This window comes from Anopheles aquasalis, chromosome 2 (genome assembly GCF_943734665.1).
Source record: "Anopheles aquasalis chromosome 2, idAnoAquaMG_Q_19, whole genome shotgun sequence".
Lineage (NCBI taxonomy): Eukaryota > Metazoa > Arthropoda > Insecta > Diptera > Culicidae > Anopheles > Anopheles aquasalis.
The window spans coordinates 89,689,212-89,710,646 of NC_064877.1; the positions used below are offsets into that span (position 1 = coordinate 89,689,212).

Here is a 21,435-nt window from a genome sequence, read left to right on the forward strand (position 1 = left end):
TCACTATATATCTCGTTGGTTTTATTTATTGTGGGTTTATCGTAGTTGGATGTAATTCTGAAGAGTATCGCTACAAGAAGGAATGCACCTTTTTGGAATCGTAACAGATCTCTTCGGGAATGCATCATCCTGCAATGTTAAGATATTGGTTAGCAAAGGCATGTGTCAGCTATGCACGTTGGTGCTGGAAAGTACTATTTATGTACCTTGCATGGGCACTGCTGTTTCACTTCACCCTCGTGGCCTACGTCCACCTTCCATGACTTGCATTTAGTATGTTGTGGGTTCTCAAATGACGATGGTAAGAGTATCATCATAAGTCAAAATGCAAAATGAAGAAAAACATATTTAATGAAAAATCCCTATCACCGCGAATGGTACTATCGTCCTTCCGCTGGTTTCTTGTTGCAAATAATGTACCCTGGCTGAACGCGGGAGTTAGCTATGTCCTATCCAGATTGCCATTTTTTCGGGACTCTTTTGTGTGCAACGTCCGCAGCCGCTGGTAGTCATGGAAGGGAGAAGGGCAAGTAGCGATTGTCGTGCCGATGTTTTAGGTCTTCCTCCCTCTTGCGGTGCTCATAAAATGTGCGGTGATTCTCGTGCTGCCCGGTATTCGTTGCAATTGTTGTGTTCTGTTCGTGGAATGCAGCACACATACATCGTTGCACACGTACGAACAGCGTCAACGAGAACAAAGTAAAGCGGCCGCAGCATCACAGCACCATACAACCGGTGTTTTTCGTTTCGTCTCCCCAAATGGAAAGTTTTTTTTCTCGCCACTGAAGGCCATGCAGATAGATACATCCATTTTTCCACTACGCTTTCACGAATCACGAAGGACGATGAATTGAAAATAGAACATAAAGAAAATGTTCGTACCCAACAAGCTGTAAAAGGATTTTAGATGGGCATGATGGGGTTCCCTTTTCCAAAAGTGTTTCTGTGTTAATATTGGTTATTCTATTTGTAATTTAATTCAGTTCCCGCTCCTTTTTAATTAAACGTTAGTTTAGTTCCTTTTTGTAGTGTTAAAAAAAAGTCTATGAAATAAATACACAAACAGTCATGTCATCCGTATTCCCAAGTGCCAGCGACATGCTCACCCCTGAGGTACAAATCCTCCTTGCAACTCAGGACGGACGCAAGATCCAAGGAAATTGAAATTCAATTTCCCATTTTACTCACGTGCGCCTCAACGCTAGTGCCACCTCAACCCTGGACGGTCTCTCTCATTGTCTGCATGCGCGTGTACGTGTTTGTGTGAGCAAAGCGGTGGTGGATGAAAGATAAGGAGTAAAAATATGGATGTCCTTTAAGGAGGAGGAGGAGGAGCAGCGGGATGATGCCGCGATTTCGTGGAGTGGAAAATCCGAGAGACGTGAAAATATCGGCGGGGTGGCTGTGGCAGTCAGTGGCGGATAGGAGACATTTTATCGCCTTTTTTGGTGCGGTCGTTGGCTTGAGGAACAAAGAGAAAAGAGCGAGTCCCTTTGGTTTGCCACTGCCACATGCAGCAACCACAACACACAAACACACATCTCCTTGCGAGTCCCCCCCATGGGACGACAACTTACCGTGGGGATGGCAGAAAGGGTTCAGTCAAGTACGGCGCGCCAACGCAATATTCATTTTGTGCCATTGCGCGGTAGAGAGCTTTGGGGCGACATCAGTTTGGCTGGAGGGAAATTGCAATAAATTACAATTCAATGCTTTAACTGAGAAGTGGATGGCCGACCTTCTCCCTCTGCCACGACCAACACTACACGGTTCGTGTCCTTTCAGTCCTGTTCTTGGAATTTGTAGATTCTCTCGCTCTTTCGTTTTTCCTCGGCTCATTTTTTTTCCAAGTGTAACGTGATGCTTCCGTAACCGACATCCCGATTCCTAGGACGCATGCAATCAAAACTGTAATGATGGTTTTACGTTCATTACGATCGCAAAGGATCAAAATAAGAAAGCTTATGGATATCAATTTCATTTAATGTGCATTAGAATGTAGCTGAACGACAAATATAGCTTGCTAGAGCTTTATCAATCATGTTTGCAACATAATTATTTGCTTGCTAAAGATGACGATTTTTATACGTTTTGTTTCTTAGGCTACCCTATGAGGATACCTTACTTACCGTGGAATTCGAAATCGTTGATATTGGTAATGGGGAATTTTCTATATCCTGCCTGTTTTTTCCCTAGTGGATCATTTTATATTAGGTGGTTGCCTCGGGTTGCAGCATTGTTTCGGTGGGTGGTTTTGAAACAAATTAGGCCACGAAAGCGCCCAAGTTTCTTATCCAACAGCCTTCACTCAGTCGAATCTTCATGCGCTCCTTGAGCACTTCGCCCAATGTCAGAAGCAGAACAAAGTTGCTTCCAACTGACATTCCTTGAAATGGCAGATAGATAGCAGGGAAGGGCAACGGGTTTTCACAGCATGATGGTGTGGTACTGGATTACCGCTAAAGGCGTTTGTCGAGCGTGATTGCATTGCAGATGTTGCTTGGTGGCATTCGAGCCACTTGCTGCTGACCCTTTCCAGTCAACGGCCCACACCCTGATTGGGCCCCACTGGTAGATGATTCAGCTTGGGGAAATGGAAAAAGAAAAGTAAAATTCATAATGGAGCAGGAGAAAGCTTTCGCTAGAGCAACCGTACACTCAGTACGCACGTACATATACAGACGCACACAAACGTCGAACGTAGTAGTGGAATCGTGCTGTGGGCTAACCCGTACTTTTCGCGGCCATTTTCATCTCGATACAGAAGCGTTCCGGCGAGCAACCTCTTCATCCATTACCCATCATTAGCCAACCAAAAAGGGTAACGATGTAGAGACTGCTGATGAAGTGCAAGAGCCGGATGAAGAGAAATATAGAATATACAACGAATGTTTAAGCATAAAACTTTAGAAACCCTGTTCGAAGCGGTTTCTGAACCAATGACAGTCGAGACGAAAAGTAAATTCTCATTACGTACTACCAGTACACAGAGCTTGGAAGCTGCTAGATTGCTGATGATTTTGAAAAATTTCACAACCGCCATCGGCTTTACAGAACGAGAAAATCTTGAGAAAAGTTTATATTCGTCTACGAAAAAACCCACGTCTCCACCGTCATCGTCATCATCGTTTTCGTGACTATCATTAGGATTCTGTCTCTTCCATTTATCCGCGCCAACAGTTTTGTGGCGTCAATTCATTCCTTCATAATTACTTTCTCGACACTTCCGACAAATCCGAAGCATTTGTTTGTGTTGCACATTCAACCATTTCATATAGGTAGAACTTCGAGTTGTTGTGTTGTATGCTGCGCAAAGGGGACACCTGTTCATAAAATGTCGCATTAAACGGAAACCGTGGATGCAACAATCGGTTGAGCAGTCGCGACTGATTTTCGCTAATAAGGTTCAACCAACATTTAGGAGAACAGTATAGACGATCTTTTATTCCGCACATACGATGTTAAGCGAATGGTGGTTTGAAATTGCTCACGTTGATCAATTCCTTTCTTCAATCTATTCTTCAGTTCTGAAGGAGCCGCTTGTTGTTATAAACGCTTGTTGCGTTATGTTGCTGCTGAGCCACTTTGGGACTACCGTCCTGGATGAAAAACCTTCAACTGGGGTCCTAAAAGTGAGAAATGTGATGGTTTGTCTTCGGTAATGACCTTTTCCTTGGAATTCATGGCAAAAACCTTGAACCTTCCCTTCGGTTGATGGCAATCCTCTTGCTGCAGGTCGGCATGAGGTTCACTCGCACGCAATCCAATCAGCATACATAGTTTGTTGGAGAACAAAATGTTTTCTCATCGTGACTCGCGACTATGATTGCTACCTAAGTTTCCTTCCTTCATGACAACCAATGTCTCATGAAAGGCCCAATTGGATTGTATATTCGAAAGTAGAAAAATGGGAATAATTACACTGAATACAACGAGGATACAATGCGGTCTCATTCAATTATAGTTAAGCTTCGTACAGAGAAAATTGAAGTATGATCGATAAGATTGAGCATTTTTCGCTCATGGTGTTTCCTTTTTTTGTATTTTTTAGATTGAACGTTTTGTGATCCCTTGATTCAGAATCTTATTATAAAATGCTACTACTATCATGAAATAAACCATCCGTGCAGAGCTTTCCATTATGATGTTGTGTGTGGTTTGTCGTAATAACTCCAATCCGTACACGTGCATTTCGTTAATTTCTTCTTCCTCAACATTTTTTTACCATCACATTGACATATGTTTGTGTATCAGATTCGAGTAGAGTAAATAGATTCTATTTTAAAACCGATATGTTAAATCCTTGTAATTTTATATTTCTTTTCATTGATCCTAGACCTATGATGTGGGTTTGCTGGTTTAAAGTGCTCGAGTTATTTATTGATTGATATTATTGATTTATTTTCGCGCGCCCAATGATGTTTCTCGCTTTCATAATAACCTGTTTTTCTGACAATATTTTGCATTTTCTATCACCCTCCGAAGGAAACGAATCACTGCACGCAATCATACAATCGCAATGAAATTGTAACCAAGCTGAATCAATTTCATGGCAACAGCTTTTTCATGCATCAAACAAATCATAATGGCTAATGCTACTTAGATTGTCATGTCAGTCTCAAGCATGTCTGGTTTGAAATTGAAACACCTCAAAATTCGGAGGAAGGTCATGGTTATATTATGAATTGTTCACACTAATAAAAGGCAGGCTTGATGCTAACTTTCACTCCTATGTTTTAAAACTGGTTTCTGCAGTTGACGAAATTCGCTCTACGTTCGCATGGTTAATGTTACTGCAGACAACAACGTAAGCACTTGGAGGCCGAGAATTGTCACTGGGGAGTTTTTGCAGACCAGCAATCAGCAAGAATAGGCATTCACTTGGCATTCTGGCATTGAACGAGTCGGATAAAAATGTTTTCGTACATATTGTTATGTTGTGTTTCTTGTGCTATGTTTTTTAAGATTCTATATTGATCTGCCAAATTTTTCCGTTTACATATGCTTCATTTGATTATGTTTTGCACATTCTTCCAGTTCCAATTTCCAGAAATGTAAAGTAACATTTCTAGTCATAATACACATGTACAGTGTGTTGTGCCGTGGATAGTAATTTATTAATTGCTGGTTACCATTTACGTCATGGTGTGGCTCCTCGAAGCTATGAAGAATTCCTGCAATTTAGCATAATTTTGTAAGGGGTTGTTGTTTCGCCTAGTTATCACGAGCAACTACCAACGCATCAAACAACACTTGAGGACAGTAGTACTTTAATTCTTGAAAGCAGTCGCATCATTGAGAATCATTTTGCCTCCAAGTTGCTCCTTGTGTAAGTGTTGCTGCATGCCAGGAAATATTTTTCCTTTGCCTCTCACACGAGATGCAGATGGTTCGAGTAATAGAGAGTCGTCGTAAGAACTGTTTTATGAGTCCTTCCTTTCCGTCAAGAATCACCGACACCAAAGATGATTGTTTGTGGTACAATGTGGCTGTACCACTTGACAGGTAGTATATAATCGCAGTGGAGTGTAGCTTAGGCAAAAACTTGGACAAGGATGCTTCATGTGTAAAATGGAAATGAATGGCGATTGCTTTCAATACACACTTTTCCGTACAATATGCTACAGCACCGGCGACGTACGTCTTGAATAAAAAATATTTTGTTTCTTTTTATTTCAATGAAGTTTTCAGTAGTTAGGCTACTCGATGGGAAAGATAAAATTAAAATAATTCAACATAAGATGGTCACGCATACGGTCTATTCTCCATAACAGACTAATGACGCGATCGCGATTGAATATGAAACGCGATTGAGAATCAACGTCCATCTGTGGATCCAAAATGAGTGTAGCATGGAGTTCTCCAATATATGGAGGGCAGATGTTCCATCGCCAACCGTCTGCCATTTATTCTTAATATTTCACAATTTTCAACTAGCAACAATAGGTTCTTCACAATCATAAAACATTCTGTACTGCTATTGGAATGCGGCTATGGTTTTGTTGTTTATGCTGCGGAATTAAAAACGCTCTTTGACAATACGTTGTCGACAATACGTTAGTATTTTAATCGTCGATGCTTATCGGTTAATTACAATAAGCAAACAAGCGGCCGTTGATCCCTGTCAACGTCGCTCAGTACGTAGTATAGTATGAGTGTATGTATTAATCGTATGATAAGTTCAGGTCATTTGTCATTAGATACTAACATAATCATGATAGTCACCGTGTGACATCTATTTTTATCAGCCGATCTGAGCTACCCCGTCTGTGGTTTCTTTTATCACCGTTTCAATTTATTAAGATTTCCTTAGAAACTGTGGTTGAATGGTTGACGACGATACGACGGCGACAGTAAATTGGAGTGGAGTTAGATTGATTTCTGCTTTGAATTGGTAGGAAGATTCTTTGGATAGGTTATGAGGCAGTTCGGGTTGCGAAGGGTTTTTAATTTTTCATTGAAACTTAACCACTGCTGGCAAAAAGGTGGTTTGATTTTATGTCGATGCAGTTGTTTTTGTGCCATACGTCAAGAGCTTAGCTTCCAAATATTAGGTTGGGTAATAAGTCTTTTCGTATTTTGAGTAAAACTTCAAAGGGATATATTTTTAGTTTTGAGCAACTTTATTCAACCAAATATTATCCTTTTTGGTTAACCACCTTTTGCCATTTTTCGGCTAAAGACATAATTGCTTTAGTGTAAAAACTCCGTGGTTTATCGTTAAAAAACTGTGACACGATGTTTTCACATGCTTCTCTTGAAGGTAGCGGTACTCCACTAAGGGAGTTTTGCATAGAACCAAACAAGTGGTAATCCGATGGTGCAAGGTCTGGGCTATATGGAGGATGCATCAAAACTTCCCGGCCAAGCACTCCCAGTTTTTTCCGAGTCATCGAAGATGTGTGTTGCCTACCGTTGTCATGGTGGAAGACGATGGCCTTTCTGTTGACCAATTCTGGCCGTTTTTCTTCGATTGCTTGCTTCAATCTCATCAATTGGTCACAGTTAAGTCTAGAATTAATAGTTTGACCAGTCTGGAGTAGCTCATAATGATTGATTCCTCTCCAATCTCACCCAACGCAGAGCATAACCTTCCGCGGCGTCTTCCTGGCTTTGGGACTGTTTGTGTAGCTTCTGCATTCTTGCACCATGATCGTTTTCGCACGTTATTGTCGTATTTGATCCACTTTTCATGTCCTGTGACCATTCGCTTCATAAACGGTTAGATTTCATTCCGTTTCAGCAAAGAATCGCAGATGTTAATTCGGTCCAATAAACTTTTCGCTGACAATTCATGCGGTATCCAAAAATCGTGCTTTTTTTTGTAGCCACCCTTTTTAAATGGCTCAAAACGGTTTTATAGTGAATGTTTAGTTCCTTAGCGATGTAATGGCTGCTTATGTGACGATCCTGGTCTATCCTTTCAATAATTTCATCGACTTTAGCAACGATAGGTCGACCAGAGCGAGGTGCATCTTTCACATCAAAATTTTCAGAACTGAAGCAAGCGAACCATCGTTATGCTACATGAACTGATTCAGCATCATCCCCCTAAACATCACAAATTTAATTGGAAGCTTGCGTGGCATTTTTCCCTTTTTTGTAGAACATTTTTAAAATATAGCGAATTTCTTCACTATTTTCACTCATCTTTGAACAGCTATAACTTTTTGGCCACTGCTCCAAATTCTGTTTTGTTTTGACTAAAAGATACATCAAATGTCCCTTAAAACAACGTGGTATGATATGACATAATGTGATTTATAACGGTGGAGATAGACGACTCCAAAGCCATCTATTGCCAAAATACGAAAAGACTTATTACCCAACCTAATAGATTTATTTATCGTAACTGCAGTTTGTGCGGCTTCAAATGATTCAGCGGATCTGGCAGACTATTGATGGTGTGTAGAGCTGGTTCAAGTATTTACTAGTGATGTCGAGGATGTGATACATCAAATAATGCTTTTCAAGTTTTTTGTAATTCATTACCTTACCTTAATTTTATACTCACGATCCGGCCAGCGTCATAATATTGTTTTTAAATATTATATGATTTGACACTGGAAGTACTTGCAGTTCGCGAATCTTTCGAACGATTTATTTAGTATTCATTTGATTTGGGTTAATTTATTTTACACTTAACGCTTGAATACCATCCATGCAAGACAACAGTGTGTGCTTTCGCACATTCTCGGCACATAATACCCACATGCGTGCTCGCGAAAGAGCGAAAGCGCCAGAGACGGTATCTAAGGTCGGCCGATCAGCTCCGCAAGTTTCTTCTACACCACGTATTTTTCAAGGCCCCATGGTGGATAATCCTTTTCGATTGCCTTTATGGCTGTTCCGGTCTGTTATCTTCCCATAGCCTATAGTTTCTCTGCCGCTCGCAGCAACAAACCCCTTTTCAGTGTAGAGAGAAAGACACACAGTTCGCGTGGCAAATAGCCTCGTTTGACGTTTGAATGGTGCAAACGGAAATGAGTGATTCTCATTTTTCGAACGTGACATGCGTTCGGTGGTTAGCTGTCCTTTTTACTTTTTGATACAGCAAAATTCAAAGGACTTGGTGAATTTTATTTCTCAGTTTCTTGCTAGTTCTCTTGGAGAAGACATCACGACTCGCCAAACTTCAAAACGAACTCAGTAGTCTAAGGCGGATGGTTGGTTGTGGGAAGAAGTTTTATCGTTCCTATTTTATGAGACGTGCTTGTATACATGTCCTCCACCGTGGATCCTTTTCCCTGGAGCTTCTCATGGTTGCGAGATGTTTGCCATGCGCTTCGTGTCCTGTTAGATGTAATCGGAAGTCGTAAAGCGAATGCAGGAAGTCACCTAACTAAAACTGTTCTTTCGGCTTCTTCGTCTGCTGCCGTGTGCTGACCATACGTTTTATCATGTTTCGCTTGAAGTCCGTTTAGTGGTCAAAGTTGGTAGCTCCAAAGTGATGATTTTATTGTTCTGCTTTCCTTCTACTTAGTAAGACTATTGATGAATTTCTCCTAGTTTGTTGCTATTTTCTGTAATTCAGTATGCAATTGGAATAATGTTGAATGATGTTCAAAAGATACGATTTTATAAAAAAGAAAAGAATAATATCTACTATCTTAACATTGGCACAAACCAATAAATACCCTACTAGGTGAACAACAACCAAGAACCAAACCAATAAATACCCTACTAGGTGAACAACAACCAGTGCCTTAGAAGATTCGCCTCCTAAAATGACCTGGCACGCAGACGTCTCCGTCGGTCTCCGTTGGTCACGTGAAGCACCAGTTGTTTCCCCTGTGTTCGTACGTTCCTGATCCCTTAGACGCGAAGATCGTTACTAAACGCGCACATGACCTGAACAGTAACAGACCCAGGGTGAATAGGCTATCAGCCACTATGGCATGCTGGTGTAACCACCATAAAGCCAAAACTGTCGCTAGTATAGTTGTTTTTTGTTTTGTTTCGTTCTCTGTCGTTTTAAGCGAGTCGCACAAGCGAGCTTTTCCACCTCAGTCTTCATTGGGTGGCATGATGGCGACGCGTGGACGCGTTTGGTAAAATTGATTTTAACATAAATCACATGTGTGTCGAGGTCATGTTGATGGTGGATGAAAGATTTATCTTTTCCAGTCACACTTTCGTTCGATCACTCGGTTAAACATATGGACAAGAAATACTGAAGAATCGCGCCCATTATAAGGCACACGCTCCTCACACACAAAAGCATTTCCAAAGATTCTGTACAGTCCGTTTGCTGGAGAGATTGGCAACATGGTTCGCGATGTTTCGCCGCTCGATATTTATCCGCATCACAGTATCGTTCTGATCGCTTAGTAGAAAGTATTTGTTTTTCTGGAGAATGTATTTTTGTGGATGGGATAGCGCTATGAAAAACAACTCATCAACTTTGGCAGAAGGAAAACACATCAATTTGATCCTTGCAGTCTTCTGCAATTAATTCAAACGATATACCCATCTATCGGTTAGAACAAAAGCAATGGGAGAGAAAACAGTAACTTTTGCTCCTCAACTCAATTCGAGAAACTATTTCCATAAATATTTTCTGAAAAAATTAAACATAGTTGAGACATCAAATGCATCATAGTATTCAAATCAATTGGTTTGAAAGCCTTTGTATATGCAAAGTGTGTATTGTGTATTTGAAATGTATATTGAATAATAGTAGTAGCTTGTTTAATAGTTTAATATTATTATTATTATTATTTGTTTATTATTATTATTTTTATTATTATTATTTTTATTATTATTATTTTTATTATTATTATTTTTATTATTATTATTATGTTTAATAGTTTAGTGTAATAGTGTATCTAATAGTTGAATTGGAGAATCGTGGGAAGATTTTCTTTTAGTATTTTAGTATACGGATGCAGGCGAGTTTATATTCCTTTTTCACACGACGAACCAGTCCATTTGTAAGGTCTGTCTAACAAACAAAGCCCCTTTCAGGAGGAAGCGGTGTCAATGTCATTAACATTGCGACCATGTGGTTGAGAGAAAAGAATGTAAGAAGTCAAGGAACACTGAACTCCGTTTGAGGCATCCAACCAGTTGTTTGGTCGTTAATGTTAAGGTTGATGGTTGACGAAGTTACTTTGCAAAGGGCGTTTAATGTTTTGCGCGAGCATGGCTTGCAAATTCTACGTCAAAATACACCGATGCTCGTTTTACCTACCTTCAACTTTACCATGCTACGTTCCATATTGCGACAGGTTTTTGGGAGAAAATGCAATATCAGGTAAAACCGCAATCTCAACCTACCTCAAGTGAACTATGTCCTGAATAACCCGGTTTTGCCCCAAGTGTTGGTTTTAATATCCAATTTTCTTCAATTTTAAATCCATTCCCACGGTGTGCACCCTTTGTAAAATAAGTTTATCGTCCCATCACATCGTACTTTCCGATACCCTTGATGATGTTTGTGTTGAAAGGATATTTACATAAGTTCATGAACATTGGCAAGCTCGACATACATTTCGCGATTTCGAAGAACTGAACTAGATTCCATTAATAATTAAAGTGAAAACTCCATGCATCGTGCACAATATCTAGCCTAAAGTTTATCTTTCTGTTTTATGTTGTGCTTGAAGTGTTATATTACTTGCGTTCTTTAGCTATGGTTGGCACGACCAAACATAATTGAGATAGTCGTTATTGAACAGCTATGCATCACACTTCATTTATTCTAGCGAGTAGTATTACCTTTCCTGTTCACACTATATTCAACGCTCAAGCGCATTCGTTAGGGTTCGAACGGCAACGGAGCTTTTATGCTTATCACCACTTGTCAGCACGGTTGTTAGACACCATGCCATTCGAATACTCATAGAGATGCACTAATTGCTGCAATACCATGTAGTTTATGGTATCCCTCATCGTACGAGACAGTCATACGAGTCTAGAGGCAGTTGAGTAATTTATAATGCGAGAGATATACGGCGATGTGTTGCTCTTATGGTTAGTGATTTAGCAAATACCAGTATGTTATGCGCTTTGCCTAGATTACTATAAATCATGTTGCTGAGATGTGCACCTGAACAAGAACTTGCTGTATGCATGCCGCAAGGGGCATGTAATTGTGCTATACTCTCGTCTTGTCATATTGCCGAATCAAATAATTTAATGGTAGTGACTGTGCGATAACTGTTAACGTCTGAAAAATATTTCGTACGGGCGGTTTTGTTTCGCTGGCTGGATTGGATGGCTTTCGGTGGATATTCGCTACTCTTTCGAAAACCAGGGTACGGACACCTGTTGAGGTATGCCACTGCTAGATTATATGCGTTGAGAACAAATTGCGCTACGGATCAATGCAATCGTTAATTAATTCCAACTTCTGTTTCATGACAAAGTTGAACAGAATGCAGTAAATTTTGAATATAAAATATAAATAATAGCACATATTGTTGGATCTTTGATTGTCAAGAGTCATTTTCACCTCAGCTCCCTGCTGCTTACATGTGTCTGTACGATTGGACTTTTTCGAAAAGTTTGTTCGAATGAACGGATAGCCAGTAGCCACCCAACTCGCCTGCAGCATATTGGACGTGTATGCCAATCTGTCGCGAGGGAGATTATTGATCATAAAACGAAACAACGCACGTTTTGCCGATACGCTCTTCAACATCCGCAAACTCGCCCGCTTCATCGGATGCAGTTCATGGGTGGGAGAGGGTTTATATTCATCGCACAATGGTTCTAATGTATGTGCGATTACTATCCCAAGTCTAGAGTCGTTGGCACATCCATTGGTGGTTGAACACATTCGGAGAGACGGGCGATTACCACTATCCGCGGTCGCCTTCGCTCAGTGATGGAGGAAGTTAAATGATAATCATTTAATGAAATAAAACGCAAGCGATAATGATAAAAATTTAATTGATTTTATTCGCATCGATAATTCAGCTCGCTAGTTTGTTCACAGAGCAGTGAAATGTTCGGGTGCTACCAGCCTCTTCGGCAGCCGGCCGACGACCCCCCGCTAGCACCGGCATTAATTCCAGTTGTTGTGACATGAGCACCACCCCAAACCAGGAGGAGAACTCGCCGGACTCCTCCCATCCTGCAAAATCGTGTGCCGCGCTGTCATGAATTATCGATGAGCGAACACTTGATTTTCTGTTGCGCTTTGTACTAGGAACAATGAAAAATGGTATTGTATTGTTTCATTGCTTGTCACATGGGGAATTCTTTCATTATTTTTCAGGTATGATCTAAACTGATGTAGGGAAACTGCCTGGTGGCCTTATATCGATTTAATTACCATGTTAAACGTTCTAACTAATAGAAATACTTTGCAAACTCTAAGGGTCTAATTAATTTGCTTTTTCTATCGTTTCTCTTGTTCTCCAGCCGAGTACATCGGATACGGATATGCACATCGCCCAACGGCTTGGCAATTATGAGGCGGTCAAGAAGTGCTTTATGGAGGCGTCGACATCGTATCATGTGATCGGTATCGCAACTAGCCCGGCCCCGACGACGCCTCGGGCCGGCAGCAGCAGCAACAGTGGAGTTCTGTCGAGTTCATCGTCGTCGACCGGCAGTCACCATCGGTCGCTTCCACCAAAAACCAATAGCAATAGCAATACCATTAGCAATAGTAACGTCAACTTCGTCAAGCCAGCCGACAATCGCTCCCTCTACAATGGTGGCCGAATGTCATCTTCTTCGTCGGCAGCGCCGACAGTCGGTGGATCGACGAGCCGTAGTGGAGCGCCAAACCATTACTCGTCCTCATCGTCGTTGTCATCATCGGGTACGGTGATCGGAGGCTCCTTTAACAAGCATGAGGTAGGTTTGTGACCCATTTCCACCCCCCCCCCCCCCCCCCCCCCCCAATTGCAGAGCATATTGAACCGAAGAGAATTTTTTCTGTGGTTCAAAATATAGTCCTTCTATGGGTTTATTGAAATTTTGATTCGTGCGATGAATCAAATAAATCCAAATAAATTAGCTTCCTTCAGTATCCTTGTTGACATTTCTTACATTCTTCCATTGTTTTGTTAATAAATGTTTAAAAACCCATGATTTATTTTAGGTGCATGGAGGTTCATCGAAAGGACCGCCTCCTTCGTCAATACCAACAGGGCTGATGAATGGCCGTTCCTCATCATCCGGTTCGATGATAGGACCCGGTGTTAACAGTGGAATTGGATGCGGTCCAGGTGGAGGGATCCCAGGACTTCCCTCTACCGCTGGCGGTGATAAGTTACCCTCACAATTACCCAATGGCCGACTGCCCCAGGTTGCAAACGCAAAAGTGCCTAGAGTAGTTAGTTTTTCTGTTTTTATGTACTCGTATTCTTACTTCATGCTCCTCCACCTCTCACACTTGCCTAACATTGTCATACCATTTCGCAAATCGATGATTTTTAGATAAAGATAAAGTTAATGTTGCCATTTACAATATGCAATACTAGCAATCAACAACTGTTATATTTCGTGAGCACAGTCCTTTAAATGTTTTTTTGCATCTCTTCGCATGGTCGATATTGGTTTTTCGTTATTTTTTTATACAACAATTTTTTGTTACTGTTCTGTTACAAAATGATGCTATGATATGTTATTGAAGACGCCGAGATAGCTTTTGTTTGTTTTTTATTGATTTATATTATGTCATTTAGAAGGAGTTCGATTAGTCTTATTTTTGAGTCGTTATTTGCTGTGAAGCATGTGTGTGATGTATCTAATTACATGGAATGTATCATTTTTGTAGATTGTGTCGATGAGAAGAAAACATTTCAATTGTCTAATTTTTTATTACAATCCCTTTGTTTCCTATTTTTCGTTTCAAATTGTCATCGCTTTTCGTCACAACACATCGCTCCCTTCATCCTTTCATCGTCCTTGTTATTCATTGTCCATCGATCGATAAATGGAAACCCCTCGAACCCGAAATGGTTTCGTGGTGGGTGGCATATGAATCCAGAACTCAAGTGATGTTTCCACTCCACTCAAGCAGGGCAACAATGTGGACAAAATCCTGAACGAGATGAAGTCCAGCCTGATGACGCCACTGACGGAGATCGGTGCCACGCCGCGTAAGGAGCTGGAATCTAAGTTTAGCTTCAACAACCCGAACCCGAAGTCATTCGTGTATGCCATGCCACCCCTACTTGCACCCATGACACCCCTATCAGCCGGCGGTGGTAATACTGGCGTCAGCAGCGGAAACGGATCTGCTGGTGCTTCAAGACCAATCGGTTCCTTACCGCGTAAGTACACAGTGTTTTTGCTTAAAGGATAAATGTTCGGCGTGGTAGGGATGGCGAATAGTTTATGCGTAATAATTACGTTCTTAATTGCTGCGGAAGGCTGCATACGCCTGCCATTGGTTTCATTTGAGATTATTTTGCTGACATTGTTTTATGCCATGAACCCGTATCGAACACAGAATAGGCAGGTTTATAACGAGACATGGAAATTGCAAAAGCAGCTAAACACAAAAGCCAAACTTATTTCTATACTTAATCCTCCGTCGACGGTTGTTTGATTCCACTGTCGGCTGACAAAAGAATTGCTCCATCGAATTGTTCCAATTGCAAACCTAAGCATCATCGACCTCCTCTTGCTAACGAGCGTGATGGATATCACCGTTGAATCATTGATGTAACAAATTTTTAATCGATATTCTTTTCTTTACTTTCCATCTATGTGCCGCCTGCTGTTTCGCCTCCTCACGTGGTTCGTCATCTCTTCATAATACACGTACTACGTATGTACTACCATGCTATCCGATGGTTACGTATCATTTAACTATTTTTTGCCGTACCATGATGTAGTTTCTGTTATGGAAATGAATCCTCCGCTTGTGTAAGTACACTGGAATCCCACGAGAAGTCGTTCTCGGGGCAGAGCATTGACGAATTGAAACTGATGGAAAATCTCGCCTACAGGTCTGGCATAGAGGACGACAATCAGAACGGTTCAGAGCGCAACTCTAGTGAATCCTCTTCAAATGAGAGCGTAGATGAATCGTCCAGCGAAGACTCAAACGTTGGTAATAAGCTGGCATCGAATGGTGGTGGAGCCCCTACTTCACATGGAGATGGTAATTTAAACGGTGCCAGTGGCGGCGGCAGTGGTGGAGGTGGCGGTGCTGCTGGATGTGTAAACGGTGGTCCAGTTGGGGATGGTGGAACCCTTGGTAGCCCGATAAGGCGAAAGGATTGGTCGCTGTTAAACTTTATGCAACCCGCCATCCAACAAGTGCCAAGCGAAAGTGCTCATCACCACAATACTCATCATAATGAGGAGAATTCGGTATCGTCGCCAATTCGAACACTAAAGATGGGTATTGGCGATGCTTTGGGTGTAGCACTGTCTCCTCCTTCCCTCGGAGGAATCGTTGCACCCATCAAAAATGAACCACTTGCACCGCTAGACGATGACCATCTGTCGAATGCCAGCAGCAACAGTGAACCTCATACGAGTGCGACTTCCAGTGGGCCATTAATCGGAGGAGCAGTTGCTTCATCCTCCTCCTATGTAAAGCAGGAACCCTATCCCAGCGAAAACAGTGCCTCATCGCCACCGGCTTCAATGGGTGTTAAGAGTGAGCGGAAGGACGATGGTCTCGATCGGCTATCGTTATCGAGTCCGATCAAGAGTCCTCTCGAACATCATCACGGTGGCTACAACAATCATCAACAACAACAGCAGCAACATCTTTTCGGCAGCGAGAACTTGGAGCCGGACGTGGATGTGATAAGTGCCCTACAGGAAGCCAAAGAGTTTAGCCTCATCAAGCCGATATCGAGCATGTCCGGTAGTGACTCGGACGATGCGCTCGATGCGCCTCCTTCGGCAGGCGGAATGGACGTGGATCAGTCATCAACGGCACACACTCGACTGTTACCAGCACCTCTGCAGCATCTCCAGCAGCATGATGCCATCGGTAGTAACGGACTAGAGGCAGGAATTGCGGCGGCAAAAAAGAAAAAACGAAAGCGGAAACCTGCTGGAGCGAATGAAAGAGAACAGCGTGATGCATCGACGAGTAGCAGCGAGGATGAACGATATAACGCCATCTCACATCGAAGTCGTTCGCAATCGTTCGAGAAGGATAAATCGTTGCTGAAAGGGCGAGGGCGACAACGGAATGCAAGCAATACTCACGGTGGTGGCGGTACGACAACGAGTGCAGCTTCCAGTGCCAGGTACTCTGATGCGGACTCTGTGGCCAGTGGTAGTGGACGACGATCGAGCAAAACACCTTCACACGGATCAACTCCGACGAAGAAGTTAGGCCTGGGTGTGTTGAGTGCCAGCGGGGCATACGTAGATCCTGGAAGCATTATGAGCCCACCCCTAAGTATACCTTCAGTGGATGGCATTCCGCCGACGGCGAAAACCTCTACCTCCCGTAAGTCACTTACGCTGATCTCACGAACCAGTACCTCGTCCTCGGAGGAAGAGTCTTCTGGAGGGTCCTCGGGATCTTCGGTGGAATCGGAATTTAACCACGATAGTGCGACAGAGCAGATCGAAACGGAACCTCTCGTGATACCAGAGGTTATTTCGAAAAAGGTGAAATCGAAGAAAAAATATGACAAAGATCCTAGTGTCATGACATCGGCTGCTACCGTTCTACCCGCGAAAACCTCTTCCGTTGAGCAGTTGGCGAAAAACGGATCAACGGGCGTAGGAAGAAGTAGTCGAAGTAGCAGCACCAATCGTAACCTGTACCATCTCTCCTCAGACAGCAATGACGAGTAAGTAATTGAGGGTCGTTGTGCGCTACAACGCAATCCGTCACCCACTTACGCATAAACCGTTCTTCTTTCAGGCGACCGTCAATCCTCGCATCACCTTTTCCAACCAATGGTGGTCGTTCGGAGGTCGCTGGAGATAGTCCGACGATAGCTGGCAAACTGTCGAAGAAAGTGCGCAAACGATCGTCTGCATCGGTGGCTTCGGTAGAAGATGACGAGCATACTCGCAACCGTCAACAAACGAATTGTGTTCCCGATGACGACGACGATGATGATCGATCCGATAGTAACAGTGAAAGTGATAGTGATGCACCAGCCAAAAAGGAGAAGGTAGGATTACTTTTCTTGGTGTTATTCCGAAATCCATCATCAATAATTGTTTTTATTTTTCTCTCATTCATTGTCCTTTCCATAAAAAACAGAAGCAGAGTAAAAACAAAAAAGCGGCTGTGGTTGCCCGGGTTTTCAACAATAACGCCTCGTCATCTAGTGGTGGCAAAGGTAAAGGTGGAAAGGGTAAAGGCGGAAAAGGTAAAGGGCAGGTTTACATCGATCATGTAGATGATCTGCATGTTCCTGCAAAGAATCCGGCTCAATTGACACCAGCGAATGCCAACAATGTGTCTCGTCAATCACCTATCACTAGCCATGTGGATCAAAAGAGGAATTTGTCCACGCAGCAGAATTTGAGCGTGCCTTCACCTTCGACTGCAGGCCTTTCCACTTGCTCTCCACGTGCCGAAGGTGTTCGACCAAGTAGCAGAGGTGTAGGAGGAGGAGGTTTAACGCCGGGGCAGAGGACAGAGCCTAACCGAACGTCACCGTTGTCATTGTTTTCCCCTATAAAAGGTGCCTTACAAAATATCACGCTTATGTGTCGTATCGATTTGAGCCGCCTTCTAAAAATACCACCACCGCCGTCGCATTCGGGATCCGGCAACACCAGATCTCTGTCGGGTAAGGCAAATGAAAGCTACAGCGCTCAACGAAGTGCCTCAGCTCGACAAAAGAGCAAAAGCCCATACGATCAGCAGGAAAAGCGAAGGAGAAACTCAGCTGGTCAGCAACAGCAGCAGCAGCAACATCACCACCAACAACAACATCAACATCAGCACCAAGCGCAGGATCACGATCGAAACGGTAACGGTTCAGTACACAGTTCCTCATCTACCCCGAGGAGGCTTGAAGACCGATCAGGATCTATCTACGATCGGAACCGTCTTGTGTTGGACGGTGAACCGGTGCTTGAAAACGGAGCTATTGGTGGAGCTGGGCCTTTGAGGCATCGCAGTAATTCCATCAACAGTGATTATAGTGGTGCTGCACAGAAGGCACGGGAGTATCATCGCGGGAGCGATGTCAGTGCTTTTAGCAACAATTCAACATCATCTTCTCCTTCGCTACACCATGGCAATCATCGTCATACGGGTGCTACAGTGATTGGAGGCTATCAGGCACACCACAATCTTGCCGGGGATCCGAAAGGATCAGCAATAAGAACAGGGAAATCGCCGCTTCTCCCAGGGTACGACGAGAAACTCCTCACAAAAACGGAGAAACTGAGTTACAGTGGGTTGAAGGAGGATAAGCATTCACTTATATACAGTGGCAGTAAATACTCTAGTTCAGGCTATGGTTTAATCAAACAAGAAGGAGGACAATCGATCAAGCAAGAATTCGCAGGCAGTAATGAGTTTACAACCGACAGCACACTGCTTGGCGAGGGTAAATTGGGCTCTGCAACGGGTGCTAAGATGGTTGGAAGCGTAACAACGAATGGCACCGCTGAAGGCGCTGCAACCGGTGGACGAATGCGAAAACGTTCCGTGAGTTCGAGCAGCAACTCTAATAATACGTACAAAGAGAAACGCCGGAAAAAGGATAAGACAACCACTTCACAGGTGATCAAATGTCATGTATTAATGCTTTTGGAACATTTTGTACTTATCATAGTGGTGTATTTCTTCTTTCGTTTCCTTTTTTCTAGACTGACCAACTTGAACAATTTCCACCGACCAATCATGATCGGTTAGTGGGCGACGACTGTCAAACGGCAGTTAGTGTCGCTAGCGGGACTGTGGAGCGAGGCCATGGCGCTGGAGCTGGAGCGCAACATCACACTAATCATCATCATCCGCAACAGACGGCAGCAGCCGATCCATTTAATTCGGCAGGTACCGGTTCACCGGAAGCTCCAGTGCATATCAAGAAGGTGTACGTTTCCTACTTCGAGCCGAACGTTGAAGAGTTGTCGGAGGTGCGTGATCAGAACCGATACCTGTCGGAGGCAAAACGGCTCAAACATGCGGCAGATCGCGAAGGGGATCATTTGGCGCAAGCAATGCTCTACTTGGAAGCTGTACTGTTCTTTCTGCTCACTGGTGACACAATGGAACGAGATCCTATCACCGAAAAAGCGGCCTTTACGATGTACAAAGATACGCTTTGCTTGATTAAGTGAGTGCGAGTTGGTCTTTTTGAATTCCTTCCATTTTTATCGCTCATGTTTTGACACAATGAAAATGTTAATATGCCTTTTGTTATGATTTATAGGTTCATTTCGTCAAAATTTCGTAGCCAACTGCAACATCCGACAGTGCAGGGTAATATTCACACGAAGGTGGCCATTCTAAGGTATGTCCGATATTGACCCATTGTTGGAATCTCAATCTGTTAGAGTCCTGATCATCACGTTCTTTCCAATATTGTTACAGTTTACGATGTCAATCGTTAATCTATCTGAAATTGTACAAAATGCGACGACTAGAGATGAAGGAGACCGGCAAGACAATCGGCGAATTCAACCATAAAACTAGCACTGTGCCGGCCGAACTTGCAAACGGAAACACACCATCTCCTCTGTCTCCGACGTCAGTTGGATCGCAGGTAAAGTGGCTTATGCTGAGACGGATAAATCCACCGTTGCATAAGCAAATGCATAAAAATTTGCTAATGGATCTATGTCCCGTTCGTATTGAAATGTACTTGCAGAGCTCTGGGTATAGTTCGGGACAGAATAATCAGGCCGGATCAATCCCACCGATTAATTCGTCACCAGCTCAATGCATCCTTATGCCCATCAATGTAAGTAATGTCGGAAATAGTTTTACAAATGCAACTGTTATTATCATTTAATAAACGAATTCCTTCCTTTCTGTTTAAAGGTACACACCGCATACCAAAAACAAACGACACTCTTCACGAACCTTTCCACCTGTTTTGATCTTTGGGAACAAGCGGATAGCTTGGTAATACGAGGGAACCATAACGGTAAGCATGATTGCTACAGCCCAAATCCTATCGAAGCCTGCCCATTATTATCAGTGTATATCGTTTTACAGAATTTTTCATCGACCTGGACCACGAGAATGGACCGATGACTCTGCACAGTTCGCTGTACAATGTCGTCAAGTATGTGCAGGCTGGTATTCAGAAGTTGCGGCGCATGTAACATTGGGCCCTACTGGTGGAACCGATGCAGAAACAGTTAGCCTTCTTCTAGTATCCACTTTGTGACAATAAGCAGAAGCAATGCGGGCGATCGAACTGTCGAACGGATCTGCATATATTCCGTCGCAGTGATTCGGAAATGCAACATGAAAGCCATGGACCATTTTGCACAACGATGTATCCACATCGTAAAATCAATCAATCTACCAAGTGAACGCATGGGAACACATCGAAAAGAATGGAGACAAAAACCGTGCATCGTGACCAACCAACTGTTATCATCAAAGTGAGATATCAATGCACTATAGTGATACACCACCTAACGTTGACTACAAGATATCGCGGGCTGACGTATCATAAAGCCTATACCAACTATCAAAAGTATGTCGTGAAAGTTGTTTGTGTGGGTTTTGCTACGCTCACAAAAACTCAATGTAATAATTTCAGTAACTTATTTGCAAAGAACCAACGACAATACTTTCATTTGGATATTACCCTATGCTTCGCTACGATTACATTTTTTTTTTCCAAAAGTACAGTTGTTGATCGGTTCAAGCTATTGTGCTTCAATCCATCTAGAAGTATTTCTTAACGTACACTAACTAATCGGTGCAATGTTTATTGGTTCCTATTAAAGTAGACGGTTCGCTGTGCATTTCTTACTCAACAAATGCATATAAGGATGAACGAACCGTTGCCCTAGAAGAAACCATTTCTTGGCGTTCTGCGATAACCGTTGGCTTGAATTAAA

At 42.8% G+C, this 21,435-nt stretch overlaps 1 protein-coding gene across 3 annotated transcripts in view; it reads left to right on the forward strand.

Moving 5' to 3' along the window:
- LOC126570892 (AF4/FMR2 family member lilli-like) overlaps positions 1–21,402 on the forward strand; it is a 45,534-nt gene extending 24,132 nt beyond the window's left edge. The window contains exons 4-16 of one of the 3 annotated variants that reach the window (XM_050228975.1): positions 12,871–13,311; positions 13,559–13,792; positions 14,480–14,735; positions 15,303–15,333; positions 15,417–17,234; positions 17,309–17,564; positions 17,657–19,135; positions 19,222–19,691; positions 19,788–19,868; positions 19,949–20,120; positions 20,226–20,318; positions 20,399–20,504; positions 20,576–21,402. In XM_050228975.1, coding sequence (XP_050084932.1) covers positions 12,871–13,311; positions 13,559–13,792; positions 14,480–14,735; positions 15,303–15,333; positions 15,417–17,234; positions 17,309–17,564; positions 17,657–19,135; positions 19,222–19,691; positions 19,788–19,868; positions 19,949–20,120; positions 20,226–20,318; positions 20,399–20,504; positions 20,576–20,685 — 5,547 coding nt within the window. In that variant the 3' untranslated portion in view covers positions 20,686–21,402. The remainder of the gene's footprint in view (positions 1–12,870; positions 13,312–13,558; positions 13,793–14,479; positions 14,736–15,302; positions 15,334–15,416; positions 17,235–17,308; positions 17,565–17,656; positions 19,136–19,221; positions 19,692–19,787; positions 19,869–19,948; positions 20,121–20,225; positions 20,319–20,398; positions 20,505–20,575) is intronic. The other 2 variants (XM_050228976.1, XM_050228977.1) reach the window with 2 other exon arrangements.
- Positions 21,403–21,435: the final 33 nt, after the last annotated feature.